The sequence below is a fragment of the Tachypleus tridentatus genome, chromosome 10 (assembly GCF_004210375.1).
Source record: "Tachypleus tridentatus isolate NWPU-2018 chromosome 10, ASM421037v1, whole genome shotgun sequence".
NCBI classification, from domain to species: domain Eukaryota; kingdom Metazoa; phylum Arthropoda; class Merostomata; order Xiphosura; family Limulidae; genus Tachypleus; species Tachypleus tridentatus.
Window position 1 is genome coordinate 37,808,597 of NC_134834.1, and position 21,823 is coordinate 37,830,419.

Sequence of the window (21,823 nt, forward strand, 5' to 3'; positions counted from 1 at the left end):
ATTATATATTTGCACACATTAAGAATTTGCACTACAACTTTTGATGTAACAAGTGTATCTTCACAGAATTTTGTAGACTTTAGTACATAAAATTAATTTTTACTAATTTTTTTATATGAAATATTTACTAAACATTAGTGAGAATAGTTTTGTTACTAGTACGAGTGCAAGATTGTGTTATGAATAAACACTATTCATCTCAAAAATCTGATATTTACATAATCTCTAGAACCTCTTAAATACTTTTCAAATGTTTGTTTTCACTAAGACTGTTATTTTCTATAACTGTAGGATCTGCAACTTATCAAACCTTGCAAGCATTGTTAAAATAAAAAAAAATTAGGAAATGTAAATGCTTCTTTCATGCTAGAAAGACAGAACATGAAAATAACAGTATAAATGTTTAGTCTAAGTAGTTTAAGTCTCATAATACTATATATTATTATGTTGACGTACCAGTCATGCATAGCTAACATTATACAACTTGCACTGAAATGATGCATATGCACTCATGTTCGATATCCAGTAATATAAAAACTGACTAAGTTCTTCCTGTCTTGGCTGGGTTTTAGTGGACTAGTATTTTGTAACATACAGTCACATAAATTACCCTTTAAATTTTTTTTTTTTTTATTAAAATAGACTAATGAATCAAGAAGTAAAGCAAGCAATTCTCTTCTCACTATGAACTTTGTACTCTGTTGCTGCACCTTAAGATATATCTTCCATGTAAAGTATTTTGTGTGAAAGTGTAGGTTTTATAACAGTTGAATAACTTTCAAATCATAAATAACTAACTATACTGATACCAGAAAATTCCACTACAGTTTATCAAACCTAGTGACTAAGATGTATTCAGATTTTAAAAAATAGGAAATTTCAGGTAAACTAAAGACACACCCTACCTCCTTGATACAAGGAAACATTTCAAAAAGTGGAAAGAGTTGAACAGGGCCACCATGTTTGATTGAGTACAAAGTCATATCTCAAATTAAAAAGATTTGGTTTTTAATTTATATTCTAGATTGTAAATACTGGTAATTTGAATTCTTAGTTTATACAAACCTATAAAGTTAGTATTCTGAAATACTAAATTTCTAATTTCAACAAGCACTGCTTTCAACATACCAAGCAAGTCACTAAAACTATATATAAATGTGTTCTTCTAATATTCACTTTAAAATTAAAGAAGTTAACCAATATAAAATATCAAAACTTAGAATCAAATTGTAGATAATTCAGATTTATTGACAAATTCATAATAGAAATAATCAATAAACAGGGAAAAAAAGAGCACAAGAAAAATATGAAACTGGCCATCAGCAATCAGATGATACTACCGAGTGAAAGAGGTCCATGATGTGCTTACCTGTCTAACAAATGGAAAGGACAAGCATCAATAATATGCTGCATACAAACAGAAGGTATACATTAGGTAAGATATTAACTATGATCACATGAGGTGATAATATTTTCAAAATACATTTTTGAACAGCAGATCACATATCAGAGTATACAAATATTCTGAAAGATGTCCAATTCTTTGGATTCCACTGTAATTGCACCAAATCTTTTTCCAATGTATGTTCACCTTCATAAAATTTTGCACATTATTAGTACCAGAAAATTGTCAAATTTTCACACGTGAAATGTTTGTAAATTCTTAATAACCTTTCACCTGTCTTATATCCACCACAAAAAAAAAAATAATAATAATAATAATAATTAGGGAGTAGATTTAAAATGATATTTAACTTCTAGAATTACTGAATTGAAAAAGGAAATAATTTTTTTTTTTTTTTTTTCAATAGCTTAAATCTTATACCATTATGTTTATCTTTATTTTAGCCTTTCGGTTATGATTAACATTATGGAAGTTGCACACAGGCAACTTTATATTACCCTGTCCAATAACATAAAACTGGTCCATAAAAAGAGCTGCTTTTAACTTTGTATTCTACAAAGTACTGGTCCATTAGAACAAGTTAAATTTTAGTTATAATACATTACCCATGTACATTATTACTATTTACAAATAAATAGTCAAGTTTCATTTTCTGTCCTAGACTAAAGAATAAATAAAAACAAAATCCCCTGTAGTTACAAATATCTGTACTCAATATAATTCACTCCATTTGCAAAATTTTACAAGGGTTAGTATGTACAACAAAAATAGTTTACGTTTTCTATATGCATTTTGAAATAAAAGTTAAGTTACTACATCAGTAACTAAGTATTCCAGTTACTTAGTCATGTTTACTAACTAAACAAGCTTTATTTGATTCTAAAAGAAAATATTTTAATCACCATTCCATTTTCTACTTTGGAAGTCTACAGTGAAAATGTTTTTCCCTCATAAAACACTTTAAGGGCTGATAAAGCCATTAATAATCCCAAAGTTGTAAATCACTTGGTGAACATTGTAGCTTATGTCATCCCATTGAATTTCATAGTGCATGACTTAGATGGGAGATGCTGTTGACCAAATTTTGTGAAAAAGTGTTTTTTTCTTTATTTCACCTAATCTGACATTAAATGTAAAAAAACAAAAAGTTAAATTTTTTATATTTAGCTACTTTTATAACAAAATGTACAAGTTACATGATATATAGTACTTAAAAAGTTTTTGCTGTTCACCATTAATGAAACAATACTTTTTTATACTAATTTTTCCATTGCACTAAAGTTCTTATTTAACTAAATGCAAAGAGCACATAGAACATTATCTGCATTTGGCATGTTATTTTTCTAATTACCAGTATTTCTGGTTTTTTTTTACCAGTGTGACAAGAGCCATTAAAATTTCAGCTAAGCTCTGTTTCTCATAGAAACAAAGTAGACAATTCTCTGCATAGAAAAAAAAACATACAAAACACCATTTGATAGATTAAAACCTTAATACTGTATTTATAACCAATAGAAAGCCAAACAGTAGAGAACTATTGACAATTTTTGTAAGAGAATGCAACAGGCGGGCAAAGTAAATTGGGTCCAAAAGTTTATGGCTTTAACAAAATGAGATTTAAGGCTATGAAAATCATACTTACTTGAGTAATATAACTAATTTGTATTAAATTTTGTACTTTAAGGGGGATACCTAGTAATATCACTATTTTTATACTGGCTGTTTTTACCCATTTCCTTATTTACTGTTTTCTACGCTTTTACACCTGAAGTCACATCTGCACTAGGGCAACATTTTCTTAGTTGAATGTGCATATTATACACCCATAACCAGAATTACACTTTTGCAGTTAAAATAATAGTAAACATGCATTTTAAAAGATAGCTAGTAGGATATTTTAGGATGCATTCTTACTTCAAGTGGGTTTCTCATCATCAAGAAGAAGAGTAAACAATTCACTTTTGTTTTACCTACCATTTTGTTTAATTAGTGCAACATTCTATTTATCCACTGCAATTTAGTAAAAACTTCACTTTTACTGCAATTTGCAATTGCATAAAAATATGAAAGACTTTCTTTTTGTTACCATTACATGGAAACCACAACTTTGTTCTCCTACTTAAGGAATTTTCCTTTTTGGATCATACTTTTTCCCTTCTCTCCAGTTTCACTTCACTTTTGGAGCTTACAAATCCTAATAAGCTATCTGAACATTACTAAAAAACACTGTACACAATTATAAATTAAAATTTCATAAATAGCAACAAACACTCAAGAGGAAATGACCAATTACATGTAATGCAAGCATGTTTGCTTACTTAATTGAATTAAAGTTGTAAAGTTTTACATTTGAAACTTCCTGGGTAATGCTGTACTTTACTAGATAAACTATACAAGCTGATTGAAGGTTCTTAATATTTACAAGTCCACTGCAGCAGAGATTTATGTTTTAGCAGGCCAATGTAATTTTGTTTAATCATGGATAACTTAAATTCTATCTCTGGCTCAAATATTCATTTTTCATATAAGCTTACAAGTTACCACAAAATTTCATTCAAGTGCAATATAGTTCTATTCATAGAATTTTCTGCATTAGTAAAAATTGAAAGATGAAGTTGTACCTTTCCATCAAATCCTGCTGTGGCAAACAGTTCTCCATTTGGAGAATATCTGACACTCTGCACAAACCGGCTGTGGTCCTACAAGGGTAGAAAAGAAAAATGTAACATTGCAATTGAACACTATATGGCAACATAAGCCAATTATTGTATGCCTTAATTCTGTTAATTAGCTTTGAAATTAACAAGAAAACACACACACACACACAAATAGCTTATTTGAACCATTTCCTAACAAGCATGCAATTAAAAGAAATATTAAATAACTTCTATACCCCAAATAATTTGTTTCACCAAGAAACTTTCTTGGACAAATAATCTTCACATGATTAGTGGTGTGAAAACTTTGTAAAAAAAACCAAAAAAACAACTAAGTTAAACCTAATACTTTGCAATTGGATGTTGAGTTAAATAACAAAGTTAAAAGTAATTTCTACTTCAAACACTTGACCATGAATAAGATTTACTTTCTTATTCATGGCTAAAATGTTAAAGTATAACATATCACTATATATAAATAAGCCTCAAGTATTACGAGATTTAATTTTAAAAAAAACCAAAAAAACACACACAACTTGGTAAAAATTTAATTAGTTTTTCAACTATGAACGACAAGTATCACTTAACATTTAAAATTTATGAAATGACACCAAAATAAGTTTTTAGATTTAGAAATTTTGCTTTCAAATTAATCTTGAAAAATTGCATGGAAAATAAAAGAATTAGTTTTTAATGAGTTGAAACACTTGAAATCAAGTTGCTAATAAATTTGAAATAACATCAACTATCATGTAATTATTGATAATTGTTTAGACTCATTACATAACTAACTTAAAAAGGTATTTTATATTAAATACAAGCAAACAATTTGATCATCAATAAGCCAAGAGGAAAGTGCAAAAACAAAAAGTAGAGCAAGTAGATGAAATTCAGAGTTTAATTTATTTAATTTCACACAGATGATGTAATTCTAGTGTGTAGCATCTATGAAAACAGTTACCCTAAACTTACAGTGAGTGTAAGTTTAAATTTGAATGGTGGACCCTCATAAATCTGTACCGAGTTATCATCACTTCCTGTGATTATTCTAAGTGGACGACAAGGGCGGAAGTCACAAGAGTTAATTAATTTACTGTGTCCAGTAATTTCCCCAACAGATGTTCCAACTTCTATCCTGATCACATGGCCAAACCTAAAGTAAACACACAAGTGGAAATACATTCTTTTAATAGAAGTTCATTAAAATAATATTTGCCAAAACTTAATGGTATATTTAATCTTTCAAACCACATTAAGTTCCTTAAAAACTTTACTTCAAGTTGCTAAACTTTGTGATGAGCAATGAATTTATGAAAAATGTATTAAATTTTAAAAGCACTAACATTTCATAAATAGTTCAGTACAATTACAAAGGGGAGGAGTTACTGAATCAAACATTTTACCAGCAGAAAACACTAACATGTTAATTAAGTTACAAATAAATTTAGTTATTTAGGAAAAACATTTACCCAATATAACAAACAAACAAACATGTTTGTAACATTGTTGGTAAATACCTTTTCTTTCCTTTTCCAACAACTACTATCCTCTCACTGTCATATGACCAGGCTAAGTCTTTTACCTCACCAACAATTGGCTGAAACTCATTTTTCAGCCAATGTTGATTCTGACTAGTATCCCAAATCCTGAGTTTTCCAGATATATCTAGTAAACACAAGTACAAGAAATAAAAAGGAATGTATTTTGGCTATACCTTTAAAATAGAATTTCATAATTAAAAGCAAACAGTATTACACAACTACATTAATTTATTACAGCACTTTCAAGGATTTTGGAGAATATTAATTATCTCCAGACAGGAGAAAGGCCATGTCATATCATTGACTTGCATTCAAAATTTTATTGAACTACTATTTTATAAATTTATGTCAGTATGTTTGGTATGAAATTGTAGGTTATAATTCAAGTTATAGTATTGAATTATTTAAATTCTTCAAAGTATTAAACCAAAGAATGACACCTAAACATCAATTGTTTCATATCACATGGCATGTTGAATGCAGCACTGGTTAAAATTAGGTGCCTGATGCTAAAAAAGTTTATGTATATTATAATAATGTATATGCATATGAATGAATCATTGTAACTTGGGTACTGTTAACCAGGCATGGCTGAAAGATTAATATAATAAAACCAAAATATATAAAAAGTGTACAATGCTATGAAATTCAAGCTATTTCATTTAAACATGTAGCTTTGTTTTAAAATTTTCTGTCTGAAAAAGTACAATTTATATTTATTTCCTAATTAATATGGTGGTTGCAAAATTAATTAAATCAACTGAGCCTGAACAGAGATTTATTAGTAAAAGCAAGTAAAATATGAAGATTTTTCTGAAGAAACATTTGATAACTGTCTGAATGTAAAGATTGTGTGAAATTTTCAAATTTTCTGATGCATAAAAAGTATTTTTAATTTTAAAAATAAGGCTTAAGAAACAACTGCTTAACAAACCTTAAAACTAAATAAAATATCCAATATTTTGCATGTCAAAGCCTTGTAATATTTAATAATCTGCCAAATTTCTTAAAAAGTAGAGCATGAGAGCTATAAAAATCACAACGGTTACAAAGTCAGTCCTAGGGATGGAGTCTATTCTGAAAGAGTTAAGGATTTGATAAAAGAGCCACTTTCTTATAAACAAAGAAAGTCCTTGAGTAGCAGACATATCAAAAAAGCAAAAGTCAAGCAACTTTTAACTGTAAAGGTAGATAATCAAAATTTTCCATGTGAATTTTGTTGTATAGTTTATACGGTTTTTACTATAAAGAAATTTTGCCTTATTAACATTTACCTTCTTTGAAGATATTATTGTACCTACGAGTATAAGGGTATGGATTTCGTGTATCTATGTTTTCAGGTAATATACAGCATGATTCCATGAAATGTTTGGCAAAAACAGCTGGATGGAAGGAAGTAGATTCAGCCACGTAGGACTGATGTTACAAGTGGGGTATTTTAGGATTCTTTTGAAAAAAACTTTACTTTTAAAAAAAATAAATTTGTTAATATTAAACCTGTCACAATGGGCTTGGTGGATTCCAACCTTGTGATCCACAAATAATCCTCAGTTTTCGTAACTTAATATTTTATGCATCTTAATGAAATTTGGTTGACTTTCCATGCAAAAGTCATTCTGTATATTAAAAGTTTTTATAAATTAAGTATTTGTACTATAGATTTGTCTATGAATATATAGAATTAAGTGTTGACTGCTTCAGATCTAAATTGATGTTCATGTTAGAATCAAATACTTTTCACCTGAATATTGTCAGGTCTCATTTACTTGATCTCTAAACCTCTTAAGAGAGTTTAATTTTTCTCAGTAAAAAATCACTTTTCTCTTCCATAACTAAGCAAAATTAGGTACCTTGCTAACTTAGTAACCCCCATAAAACATACAAAATAAATCTAAATTACTCTAATTTCTAGAATGACTGCAAATTTTAACATGAAACTACAATTATCTTAAACAGCTTAAAACTTTGTAAAGCACACATTTATTTATGATTAATTTTTTTTTGTCGTCTTTCGACCCTTGTGTAAATTCTGCCAAACAAGTTGTAAATCAAACATAGCTCAAGTTACTGTACTGAGGTACATAATTGAAGTTATGCTTATGAATAGCTTGTGCATGAAGTTATGGAAGATTAAGTAGGTAAGAATGAAATAAGTTACTTCTCACATTAGTTACTTTTATAATAAGAACATACACAAAAAGTAAGGAATAGTTGTAGTTTAGATTTTTTGCTGTTGACAATCTATGAAAGTGAAGCCTACTATTGTTTATAGTAATATTTGTACACAACATTTTTAAATGCACAAAGCAAGGAGCATTTTATAATTAGGATAAATTAATTGTTTTTCTAAAAATGAAAATAAAAGATCTTGAAATATTTATTCAAGTTTATCAATGCAAATACTGAAAAGAAATTTTCAGGACTGAAAGTGGACAATACTTTGTACAAAAAATAAGGAAATGTAAATATAACATTAATATTATGGTTTCTAATGGCTAGAAGTAATATAGTTTCAAATATCAAAAATTTATTGGAAGTTTGTGAAAGATAATGCAACAGGAGCATGGCAAGTAGGTCTAATTTTCTACTTTATGGTTAAAATCAAGTACAATTTGAGGCTATAAAAATTATGCTTTACCTTCGTAATACCTATACTATAATAGTAATAATAATACTAATAATGAGTAACATACATTGGTGTTCCTTTAAATAATTTTATTAAATTATGTATTAAATTTTGAATGTAATACAACACCTTTAATATTTATGTAGATGAAATCAATATCATAATGTATGTTATAAAATGTTTTAAGTCCTTTACTGAAAATAATCCTTTACAAAACTTAGATGTATTGTCACGTGACCAACAAGCATTGAAAATTATCTACTTTCCTTCTCTCTCTCTCTCTCTCTCTTCAATAATACAATGGTTGTTAAGTAAAGATAATGACTATACACGTTTAATCTTTTGAATTGCACACTTAAATTCTTTGACTAAATAGTTAATTTTTTTTTAAACCTTTACAGGTGCTACACCAACTAAGTACATTTGTTTGAGCTTTATAGCCAACATGAAGATGTTACATTTTTTCAATCATTATAAAGAGCTCATTTTACACTAATCTAACAAGTTATTTCAAAACTTCCACAGTTGTCATCACAGGGAATTTATCTGACTATTGTTGGCTGTTTGATCAGTTATAGAACATGCAGTCGCTTCTTATCCAAGTATATTATATTTAAAAAAGATACAATTTAAGTTGTATTTAAGCATTATTATTATTATTATTATTTCAATTCATTATGCATTAGTTATACTTCAAAATGCATAACTAGAAAGGTTTAAACTAAGATACATCATGCTTTGCATTAGTTCAAGACTCACAATATAACAAGCTGAATGAAGATTTTATCAAAGGGTTGCATGTCTCCCAAAAAACACTGTCATGTGCCTCAAGAATGCTATTGGCTTGTGCTGATTTAAAATAAGGGTCATGAAAGGACAAGAAAGGAAAAAATATGAAAAGGAGAAGAAGATCTGAAGTTATGAATTTAACAATACAGAAATCTTTAAAAAAGATATTCTACAAAAGTTAAGATACATACTTTTGTTTCCTAGTTTTATTCATTTCATTATATAATAATAGCAACTAGAGTTAGTGATACAGTAGAGAAAATGAAAAAGAACATACCTTAACTTTCTACTCATTTGGGGAGGTTCTAGAGGTTATGCAAATGAAACATGAAAACAAGAGGAAAAATATACAAAAATGTAAATTGCATTTGCACTCAAACTACTTGCAGTGAGTGAATAAAAATATAGAATATTTTTTTTTATTAGAAAGATGTGATAAAATGTAGTTATTCTTAATGTACAAAATACTTCAACTTCAACTAAATCTTACTTCTTATGAGGAATATAAAGTTAACATTTTGTTGCAGAAGTATCCTTCCTACATCAAGCAGACAGTAATCATGTGCTAGTAATAAAAGGGTTAAATTCTGTACTTCTCAAAGGAGTGGTAAATAAATGAGAAGAATAACACTTATAAATGTCATGATTCTCATACTATAAGAGACTGAGGATTTTAATATTTCCTTATGAAAATAAAGAATTTAAAACTTCAGATTTATTAACTACTTTGATATTTATTAAAGTTCCTTTTAATGCCAAGTTTATTTGTATAATAAGAAGTCGTTTATTAGATTTTAAAATGTAACTATAAAGTCATGACAGGTACACTTTAACATACAGTAAGAGGATTAAGGTGAGTTTTATTCACTGTGAAGACAATGCTACTTTATAAAAGTAGCAAAATTTGTCAAGATAAGTAAATATTTGACAGGCAAATTTATATTAAAAACAATGCAAGATAATTCACATAGGTTAACCTAAGTTTAATTCTTACAGAAATAACCTTAACACTGTTACAGAGGGAAAATATCTTAGTTTTTGGTTGACTATTTTCTTAAGCTTATCAAGCTGTTTGGAGTTTCTAGTGATAAGGTCAATGATTTCAGGTTATGTTTTAAATGACATTATTATTTAATTGTATAGGTCACTTGTTATGCCAATTTGGAGCTGTGTTCATGTCAGGGATGCCTTACCTAAAAAAGGACATTTAACTGTTGAAAAAGTTCAGAGAAAGGCTATCAAGATATCTGGGAAGAAAATATTATTTTAGAGAGGCAGTGCAAGATCTCTGAAGTTAATTTCTCTTGAAAAGAACAAAGTTAGGGGTGGGGGTCTGCTTAAATTGTTTAATTGTAATGAATAGGATAGGATAAGGGAACATATACAAATTCTAGCAGTATAAATATAACCTTAAGCTAAGACAGTTTTATTTTTCTAACAGGACAGTTGACATCCGACATGGATTGCTTTCAAATGCAGATGCAGTAAACCTAATGGAAGGCTTCATAAATGTAAATAATCAGGGTTGGAATAGTTTTGTTTTTCTTTTTAAGTGGATAGGACAGCCTGATGAACCAATGAAACTTTCATTGTACCTTAAATGCAATATGTTACAAGCACTTACAGTAGTATATCATACAAAAAGACTTATACATTTGAAAAAATGAAAATTAAAAAACAAAGCAAAAAGAAAATGACATCAGGAAAGTTTATTTGGAAAAATTCAAAAAAGAAACAGAATATTCAGAGGTTATATTATACTGAACATAAAATTATACAGGGGAGGAGTGTAGTGCCAAAATGTTATTGCAATATTTATATTTTGTTATTGGATGAAAAGGATGGGGAAAGATTATCCAACTTAGATTATAAAAGGAAATATTTAAACCCCTTAAGTTCTTAATCCTGTAAATGATAGTGGAATTATGTCCAAAGCATGGCATTGTAGGTCAGCTTCATACTGTCTAAGCATGCACATCTTTATAATATTGTTCTCCATCTGCAACTTCCAAGTTAATTTTAAGAAACAGTAAGTCCACTATGCCATTCATGTGGTATTTCCATTCAAGTTTATAACTTTTGCAGGTTTTTTCTGCAAGTAAATCCTTTTGTTTTGGATATATGCAATCTGCACTCATTTACAATTTAAGTCATGCTGTTTTCCTCACTAGTTTGTGACTTTGATACTTCACTTACTTTAAAAACTTTAGATCAAGCTGATTATTATTAGATATGTAGATAGATAAGAAGTTTTTTTTTTTTGTTTTTTAAGAGTTATGTTAAAACTAACATTCTCTACTTTGGATGTTTATTAAAAACCCAAAATTAGAACAAATAAAAATGTCACACCATGGAAAAAACACATCTGACACAAACTTTAATGTGAAAACAATAAAATATCCTAATAACAACAGAGGTATCCATCAAGATAGGAATAACAGTGGTAAAGTTCAGAGCCTATTGGGCTTAATTTACATAGAGTTATGGGTGAAATCACTAGAACATAGAACAATAAAAAGTAAGATTGCTGGTGCAATGTTCTTCCACTAATGCTCTACGATAACCTAAATGCTGTGTTATATTGTCATAGTTCTACTGTCAGTACTGCGATTTTCCTACACGTCTACTATCACTGCTTCTTTCATAGTTTTGACTACTGGTTCTTTTGGAATGGTTTTGTTAATATCTAGTTCAAAGACCAATAAGAGTGATAAGTAACCTATTCTCATTTATTTCTTCTCTTTTTTTCTTCTGTTTTATAACAGCAACTACAAATGATTATAAATAGTGGATGGTAGCTTTAGATGCCAGGTGTTATTGGCTTAATCATACATACCTGTTTGTAAGCCCAAAGTTACTTTTCTTGGTTCTGGTTTAGTTTCACATGCAAAACTTAAAAAGAAAGGATACTTCTTATAGATAATGTATCCCTACAATTTTATCCATCTTTAAACATATCTTTCATTATGACACATTTTACCATCCAACACTGTAATCTGGACAAATTTGATGCATGTCCCTTCCTTGAAACATGTTTTGAATAAGCAAACCTGGCTTAATTGTGGTACTGATGATTCTAATAATGTTAAAGATTAATGTTCTTTACACAGTAAAATACAGTAATAGGTAATTTTTAATGGCTAACTTTATCAAGTTGGTTTTTATATTAAATACATTTTGTGCTGAAAGTTTGTCAACATTTTTATTAGAAATTGTGCCCAAGAAAAAACATCTTATAGTAGTTGGTTGAAAGGTTATATTTACCGATCAAAAAGTCCCTCATCTTGTTTGGTCATGTAGTGTTAGTACAGAAAATCTTTACATAAAGTAAATAAATTTAACGACATTTTCTTTAGTGGAATCATTAAATTTTACTAGTTTACTTTTAAATGTTAAGTATTTTTAGAAGTGAGGTGGTTGTCAAAGATTTGAAGGTTGAGTGATGATAACATGAAAAAGGTCTGCTACAGCCTTGCCCATTCTTATGAACTATTTATTCTGATAGAATGAAAATCAACTTAAAATACTGTGATGAAAAGAGCTAACTTGGTTAATTTAAAATCATTTACCTGCTGAAGCTATGTAAAAACCATTTGGAGAATATTTGGCTACTGTAGTTTGGGTAGAATGTTCTGTATATACATCAGCAATAGCTGGGTTCTATATCAAAAAAAGTGATAAAGAATTATAGATGTCAAATGTAAAAATAAAATAAAAAGTAAATCTGGTATTTTTAGTTGTACAAGACTTTTGTCTCAATATACTGGAAAAGCAGCTCAATTTGGAAATAAGAAACAATAAGCAGCCATTAAACAGAATAATAACCAATTAAACAGGAGCAGAATATTACAGTTGTAGTTTATTTTTAGCTTTTTAAACCAAATTAACACATTTTGGTTTAGACTAAAATTGGGAAGAAAAAAAAAAAAGTATTATCAGACCTCCCAATATAAAATGAATAAAAAGCAGATTGAGAAAATTCAAAATAACAATCTGTAACCAATGCCACATCTTGTTAATACTGAAGATAATGTAATTTTAAGTTATATAATTACACAAGACTTACTACTCCCCTTAGTTACTTTTACCTGAACTAATGCTCAGGTTAAATTTTAATGAAGGTTGATGATTAACCCAAGATTATGGAATTTCATGTATATGTGGAATTACTATTCATTTAGCTGCAATAAAGTTTATTTAAAATGCATTTGAATAAATAATCCTTATGGTTTGCTTTATGTCTGAAAGGACAAAGTAAGAGTATAATTTCAGACCTTCATAAATTTAAAGTATAAAAACACATGCAATGTAGGAGTACTTGAATGATTGAAGTCACTCACATCCTACTAGAAAAAATATGTAAATAATCCAATGTTTTTGGCATAAAACTACCCAATAGGTTACTTGTGTTATGTACATCATAGTGTATCAAACCAAATTATTAGAGTCAGAAGTCTAAGATTACCATTGACTACCCATAGGTCAAAAAGTTAAGTGATTAAGTTATTTTTGCTATCAGTTCATTTGATTAATGAATGAGGAAAGTGTTTCTAAAACTATGGTACATTCCAGAAAAAGAAAATCACTGCAAATACTGCTAGACAGTTGCCTTCCCTTTAATCAGTAATTCAAATTTAATGAAAGTGAGACTGCCTAAGTAGCTTTGCCATACAAATGATAGGGTGAGCAAATTTGATGCCAATGGAAATCCAACCCAAAACTCCAGAATCAGTCCCTCCCAAACTCAAAATGTATATACAAACAATTTGAATGTCTAAAATTAGGCACAGTACAAAAAGTCCATTATGTGGACTTGTACTTAAGAACAAATAAAACAGCAACAGCTCAATTACCTGAATAGCTGGAATAACTAGAACTAGTAATAAAAGATCTTAATTACCGAGTTAATCATTTTCACAACAACAGGTTATATAAAACCATAATTTCAAAACAACTCATGATCACATACAGTAATAATCAAAAACATTAATATAAATTAGTTCTGCATTTTTAAACTTTCTAATATGTAAAGAAATTAAAACTGATTAAAAAGAGGCACAGAAACTACTGCAGTTGGTAGTCTCTTTCAAATATTCAGTAAGAAGGAAGAGCCAAGTAAAGTAATGCTGAATTCTACTTTACTGGATTAGATGACTGATGTAATAATTGCTCAAAAATGATCATTAATCCATCTTCAATCTTTTTTAAATAGATGGATCACAACTTGCAACGGTGAACAAATACTGACACAAGTACTATGAAATACAGAATGGCACTCAAGATGTGAGCAGAAATTAAGGACTGGATATTGTTCTCTGAAAAGAGAGAATCTCAGAGAAATATTTAAATTGAATGGACTATTTGCATGTCCATTTTTATCAGATGAACAGAATTTGTCTGTTCTTACTTATAGCTCATAAGCAACTGGAACAGAAGACAGTCTTGAACTGTTCCTCTGTTAAAGTGGAAGCACAAAATTTCCCAACTTTGTAGAAGCAGATAATACATTCAGTGTCTAGGAACATTTGCACATCTCTGCAACAGAGCAACAAGCTGTATGAAAGATGGTTTCCATTACACCATATAAACAGCAATCCTTTTAAAACTAATGAAAATTTGCTCAGAATAGATAATACACCTTTTTAAAAAAATACATCTAGTGGATAAGATTAAAGTCTTTAAAATGACTATAAAAGGTGGTTGTTGCTCAATTTGAAAACACTGTAGAAGGTATGAATAGGGCAGTGGATAGTCATGCTGATTCACTCTGATGTGGCATCCATCTGGTACCATGGAAATCTACTGGCTATCAACTCCTCCATAAGCTTTCAGTTGAAACTCTCAATGCTTTTCCCATTATAATTAGTGTTTGTGCACATTCAAAGTTTTAAAATTACCAAATATCTTTATCTACCATACCAAGTTCAAATCTTGGACTTACACAAGGTATGACAACAAGATGTAGCCCTCCATTAATTTTAAGAGTTTTACCACATTTTTTTCTCAAAGTTCACTTTTGCTCCATCTGAACTAGTAGCAATTAGTTTTTCCTTCCAGTTCCAACCAGCATTGTCCATTGAAGACTACTGCAGCCAAAACACCTTTAGCATGAGCATTCTCCACATTTTTACCAAAAGAATATTACACTTTCCATCACAACTACAGCATATACAATCTTATGTTCACAGATGGGCACACATGTTGCAAATATTACAGATTACACCTACACATTCTTCAGTAAATTGCATTTACTGTCAGGTATCTATATATGAACTTCATAAATCTTCTACAAGATTGAGCAGTCTGATATCCATTTGGTAGCTGAACACCATTCTTAGTTTGTAAATCAGGAGCCTTAGGTACAAAGTGAAGGTAGTTCATTCTTAGCAATGAAGTAAAGAGAATTAAAATAAGTAACCAGCTGCAATATTCACTTAGTCTTCTGAAAGCAACATCTAGATGTCCAACTACTGCTGTTTGGAAAACTGGTTCCCTGGTGCTATCACATGCACTTATTCCCATCTCTACTTTGTATATAAACAAGACAGATTTCTTTTCCACACATTCCAAGTGACGCCTTCCTTGAGCTGACATGTAATTTAGAAGCATTGTTGTTTCAAAGAAACAATTCTAAAATTTTGTTCACATAATAAATCTACCGTTGAACATTCCTACATTGAGTACAATGTTAGATCTTCACTTTCATTATACTCTACCCACTTCAATTTATTCTTCCACTTAAAACAGACTAGTTTTCCTTTCTTCTTTACACAAGTTGTTTCATCTCTTCCTTTTGGTATCATTTTCTCTCCCCTCTTATCTTACTCACCATTCAAAGATGAAAAACTAAACCTAAATAAATACTTTCCTACTTTCATTTTGCATCATGAGGTAAACAGTCTTAAAATGGTTAATAATGTTCTAATTCTCATGTTCATTTAATTCATGTAACAGTACACTTTCATAATTTTTAAAAGAGCTAAGGAAAATCTTAACTAGCTTGTAAATGTAAATTCCTGAAAAGAAAGATAAGTAAATCATTAACCTTTCAGGACAATGCCAACTATAATCAAACTATAGTCCAACTTTGATAGACTTTAAATATAATCTGGTTGAACCAGATTATGTAAAAACACCACACATGTAAGAATCAGGTTTGAAAGAAATGCTGCAGGAAATGCTCAGCTTAAAAAAAAAAAGTAGAAATTGAAATTATGGTAAGCAGAAAATTGTCAGCAGGAGGAATAATCAAATGAAAATAGATTTAACATGACCAGTTAGACTACCTCAGAGACTCAGCACAACTGGACCCAACTTCAAGTACACTAGGTCAGTTGAAGTAGCTTAATGTTGAACCTTATATTTTTACTTTAAACAAAAAATTTAGGAAGATTAAAAGTATGGTCTCTGGGAGGCCTATTATGTTTCACAAAACTTCTGCCCTCAATATAAAGAATCCTTAATACACAATGAACACACATTGTTCAAAAAAGAAGAATATCTAAACAGATTATACATAAAGAAGCCAGCACATATGATAATGAATTTTTGTTGTTTTTAATAGATACATTAGTAGTAAAAAACCTGAATCTTCATTGCAGCATATAGGTTAAACAAATAACAAATGTAATGTTTAATTAAACAGAATATTATAGATATTGCTTTTACTTTGTAACGGTGTTTTGTTGTTTAACACTAACAATACAATACTCAGAATTGCATTTTAAACTTCACTACAAACAAAAAATCTTATGACAAAAATGTTACTTCCAAAATAAGTACAAGTAAAGATGGATATTGAGAACAAACTTATCTAAACTTTTGTAAAGTGAACACACAGTAACAATTGTGCAACCCACATAGCTTATTTTGTAACATGAAATCTTATGAAAGCTTACAAGTAATTACACAGATAGCATAAAAGTCACAAATAACAGTACCTCAACATCTCTGATGATAATACTGTTTCCATTGGCATACAAGATGTTTTTCCCCATAGGATCACCACCCAAAACCAAAGGCATGCCCCTCTGAGTATGAGGCAAAGTTGCAAATATATTTCCTAAAAAAATATGCAACATTAAGGGTTAATACCATTTTAGAACAAAAACTGAACCAGTAGAAAACATTTTGAAATAAAAACTTGTACTTACCAAAATCACTGTTAACAGCTGTAATTGTAAAACAGCTTCCAACTTTGAAACTTTATAGTACAACAACACAGTAACAAATTTAATTACCTGAAGATAACTACTGACTAATCCATATTATTCAAATTATATAGAAATGATTTGTCAAGTCCATGAACTTGTATACAAGTAAAAAGCAAAAACCAAAAGGACTGAAGTGTTTCTGGCTCTAATGAAGACACTGTTGTCTAATAGAGAAGGATTTAATTCAGTTGTTAATTCACAAAAATAAATGACAGAAGGCTTTTAGTTATAGTAAGTGCAACAATTAATGTGTTTTTTTTTGTTGTTTTTTTAAATTGAAATAAAACTAACAATGTTACTGAAGAAAGAGACTTGTGTTCCAATTGATTAAAGCCATCCAAACAATATGCTGTTGCCAGATGTAGAGCAAATAGGATTTTGGTTGCATTTACACAAATACTGAATACAAGTCTGAAGAGATTCATTGTACATCACTGGTAGCCTCATTTTGAGGCTTGTTTAGTCTTGGGCTCTTTACCTTTGAAGGGTTTAAAAGTTCAAACATGGTCAACTAGGATATCTTGAATGTAAAAGTTGTCATACAAGCAGATGAACAACCCCTTTCATTTTATTTAACTTTTGCCAATTTTTCATAAAAAATTTAGGGGACAAGTTTCTTCATGAATCTATGTAAAAGTAATAGCCATTTTATATTAGAGTAATATGCACCTCTAGCAAACTTTGGAATCCCACTGCCAAGCACCTCACCAAAAACTGGCCCAGGACAGATAAGTCACCCCCCCCCCTCTTTTCAGCCTGCATACAAGGAAAGTTCTTCCAAAACAGCTTTTCTTGTAAAAGAATTAGAGGATACATGAATGAACTGTTAAATAATGTTGAAGGATTAACAGTGCTGGGACATCATTTTTCTACATATTTAATCCCAAGAATGGCAAGATTAGTAGAAGTGTAAATTAGCTGAGAGTTATTTTTCAAATAGGATGGTTGTACTTGAGCGTATTATGTTCAGATCCTATGATTGCAGTAAGTCCACAGAAATTTAAGGGAAGGCTTAATAATTATTTTATCAAATGGGTATTCTACACAAAAACACACACACACAAAAAGGCCATAGAGTCTTTGCAAGACAAGGCACATTGGTGCCTCATTCTTTAATTCAAATCAAAAATTATTCACAACATTCAAATGTCAATGTTTTTAAGTTTATTATGTAAAACATTTTAAAACAAATTCTGATTTTATTTGTAAATTCAGAGTTATAATCAATACATATTTAATTACATTAAGATACATAACACAGCAGAAGACTTACTGTTTTACCAATACAAAAACAACCTGAAATATCAAAACCAGAGTTATACATTTGTATTACCATAAAGAGATCACACATTCAGATAAGAAATCACTAAGTAACACGACAACTGAAGAATATCATTGAAGTTTTGAATAACTCAATGAAGTGCCCATTACTAACACTAAATAACAATTTTCTGGTGTACTTATAAGCATTTTGATTACAAACCAAGAGAGTTTCTCTTGGTCTCTAAATCAGTAGCTGAATCTCACTTAGAACTCCATACAGTTTTGGACTCATTATCTCAAAAGGAATACCAACTTACTGAAAAGGGTTTAGTGGAAGCTACTAGTTAATTTCACATATGAAAAGATTATCTTAAGGTTACCTCAAGGTATTTTTACTTAAACAGATGGTAAATGATCTTATCAAAGTTAAGATGATGCTGGGAAACAATAAAGACACAAAGACCTCCAATTTCTTGATGTTATATTTTGAAGATACTAAAGTGAAAAAAAAACAACAACACCAGATTTAGAAAAGGATTAGGCTAGGTTTCAGTTAAAACAACTTAAATTTAACATCACTGAATTATGAAATGAGCTGCTGTCAGAAGTTGAGGTCAAGAATTTAATTTTTTTTTTAAATAAAAAAGGGAGTCAGACTTCCAGAACAAAAATAGATAATAATAATTGGAGCTGTGTACTGGGTCAGTACTGTAAAGTTAAAAAGATCAAAGAATTCCTATGATAGTTTACTGTCATTAAACACTACAGTAAGTTTCAAAGTTTGAGCTTTTATACCACTAAGTCTATGGTATATTTACAGTTTCCTCTGTCATCAATGACGAGATTTTCTTTATATTTTTAATTTAAAATTTTAAAGCAGACTTACTTTAACTACAAGTATCAGTCTAAGAACAAATATAGCTGAAGATATGCATCCCAAACTAAAATAGTACAAAATGTGAGCAACTTCCTAATACACAAGAACTGCATACGTACGATTATAAACTTTCACGTCACAATCACACTCCTACTATGATTATGAGGACCATAACTATAATAAACTGATTTATATATTCACGCAAACAACTAAGTTCCAATACTTACACATCTATTAGTACTTATACAATAGGTAAATTGTTCATATCTCTTCCAATCATAACTTACGGTTTCTAAATGACATCTTCTAACATTCACACCACACCTCACAGTTCAACCAACACCGGCGAACGAAACGAAACAACCCCGTTCAGTTACAGAAAGAATACTGCAACCTCCCCTCCTTACTTCGTCTTTCATTCTTTATACGAGTTCCTATACCTTCGTCACAAAACTACTCTTTAATCCGAAGACCAAAATTTATTGATTGAGTTAGATCTAAATTACTAAATTTACAATTGACATAATACTAAAAGTATTCAGATTTATGTGCATAAAATTCCTAACTGAATTACCCTTTCCCTACATAGGTGTCCAAATTACTTGAAACAGATATTTAAAAACACAATGAAATTATTTCTAAGAATAATTTCTTTAAAAATATTTCAACACATATTAATTTTTATTTAAACCTCTGATTTTCAAAACAAAAATTGCACAATCAAATTGAAATCTTCTTGATGTACATATTGGTTGTTATTCCTTCTTTGGCAATTTAGACAGATTTTGACGAGATCCAAATTTTGAACATCCTACACAGAATTTACCATGTCCATATAAGAAACACGGCTGCTTCAGCAACAATTCAATAACTTTAAACTTTGATCCTGTGTCTTATTAACTAACATTGCAAAACAAATTGTAACTGGAAATTGGAGCCTTCTGAATTCAAAGGATTAATCACTTGGTAGCAATCAAATTTTTGGAATGAAAACATTTTCACCTTTAGCTTGACCAGCTGTAATTTTTGCTTGAGTAACATGTGACAGCACAGCCTTAAAGGTGAATTTTCAACAAATTTTATAATTGCCTTAGAAAATGTACTTTGGTCAGGTATAATTCCTGTGTGGTTGCCATATTTTTGAACACTTTAGTTTTTGAGTAAAAAATGAAACAAATATGCGGGTCCTTAAACTAAAGTTCCTCTCGGTCGTTCGGCTGTTTCCGTGAAGTTTTACAACTATGACGTAATAGTTGCCAAACACGCTTCCTTGCGTGCCGACCATTTTGTTCCTTCCAGTGCTGGTGTTTTATGTAAATCTATCGGTGCTTTTTTCGGATTACATATTTTGTGAGACTATTTTTTTTCTTGATATTGCTACTTTATGTTTGTTTCATGATAACATGGTTTACTGCGTTGCCTATGGTTGTAAAAACGGTTCGGCATCGGGCAAAAGCTTCTTTTCGTTTCTGTGCAAGGAGAAGGAACCGGCAAGGTGCGATAGTGGGTGCGGATGGTCAATAGGAAGAACTGGACTCCTTCACACCATGCAAAGCTTTGTCAAGATCACTTTGAACGCTCATGTTTCGTGTCGGATCCCACTGTTTTGGGTTCCGTGCCAAACAGGTTGAGACTGAAAAAACCATCGGCAGTAGACAGGATCGTCCCCACCATCTTGTTACAAGTCATAAATACCCGGTACAATGATTGTGGAAGGGCCAAGTATAAGTTACCATAGTCGGCAAAGTATAAACAAATAAAACCCAGTCTGTGATACCAATAACTTATAAACACCAGACAGGTTTCGAGATGCTTAAAATTGCACGTGAAATAATACAGACCATATTTGTTGTCATGACTTAGGCTTATCATTCTTCCACTGGAGGTATGGCCGACTCGCAACCGGCCTGGGTACTATCAGTGTCACTCACAGTTCCGCTACTCTCGCTTGTGGAACTGTCCTCATCACTAGAACTTGTCAGATCTGTGTCAAAAGTAACTGTTCTAGATTCGTTCAGAGTAGGTTCGAATCGATATGACGCTACTCGACACTGTTCAGAACACAAAGTCAAAACAGACTCCGCCTCTGTTTCTCCGTATGCACTGGCCATGTTTATTTACATTCAACGCGCTGGCGATGGCGGTTTGTTTAGCAACTAAAATGTTCGGATTGTCGCTCGGAAAGGGCTCTTTCTGCACCAAGTTCTATGTTTCAGTTATTAGCACATATTTTTTATTAAAAATGTGAGCCTGCAAAATTAATCAGTAAGAGTAGTTCTTTTGACTGCAAAGTTTTCTTTTTTCTAAAAAATTCACCTTTAACAACTAAACTTGTGCTATTACATAATTATGAAGATTCAGAATCACAATAAATATACAAGAATTTATCATACAGACATGTACACAAAAGTCCATAATGTCAGAGAAGACCGTACAATAAAATAAAGCAACA

General features: G+C 30.2%; 1 protein-coding gene across 3 annotated transcripts in view; it reads right to left on the bottom strand.

The window, feature by feature from the left end:
* Window positions 1–19,968, bottom strand: part of LOC143229071 (actin-interacting protein 1-like) — a 47,078-nt gene extending 27,110 nt beyond the window's left edge. The window contains exons 1-6 of one of the 3 annotated variants that reach the window (XM_076460830.1): window positions 19,599–19,968; window positions 16,959–17,080; window positions 12,588–12,678; window positions 5,580–5,727; window positions 5,035–5,215; window positions 4,027–4,104 (exon numbers count right to left, since the gene is read on the bottom strand). In XM_076460830.1, the coding sequence (XP_076316945.1) occupies window positions 4,027–4,104; window positions 5,035–5,215; window positions 5,580–5,727; window positions 12,588–12,678; window positions 16,959–17,042 (582 nt within the window). In that variant the 5' untranslated portion in view covers window positions 17,043–17,080; window positions 19,599–19,968. Of the gene's footprint in view, window positions 1–4,026; window positions 4,105–5,034; window positions 5,216–5,579; window positions 5,728–12,587; window positions 12,679–16,958; window positions 17,081–19,380; window positions 19,518–19,598 lie in introns of those variants that run through there. The other 2 variants (XM_076460828.1, XM_076460829.1) reach the window with 2 other exon arrangements.
* Between the last annotated feature and the right edge of the window lie 1,855 nt (window positions 19,969–21,823).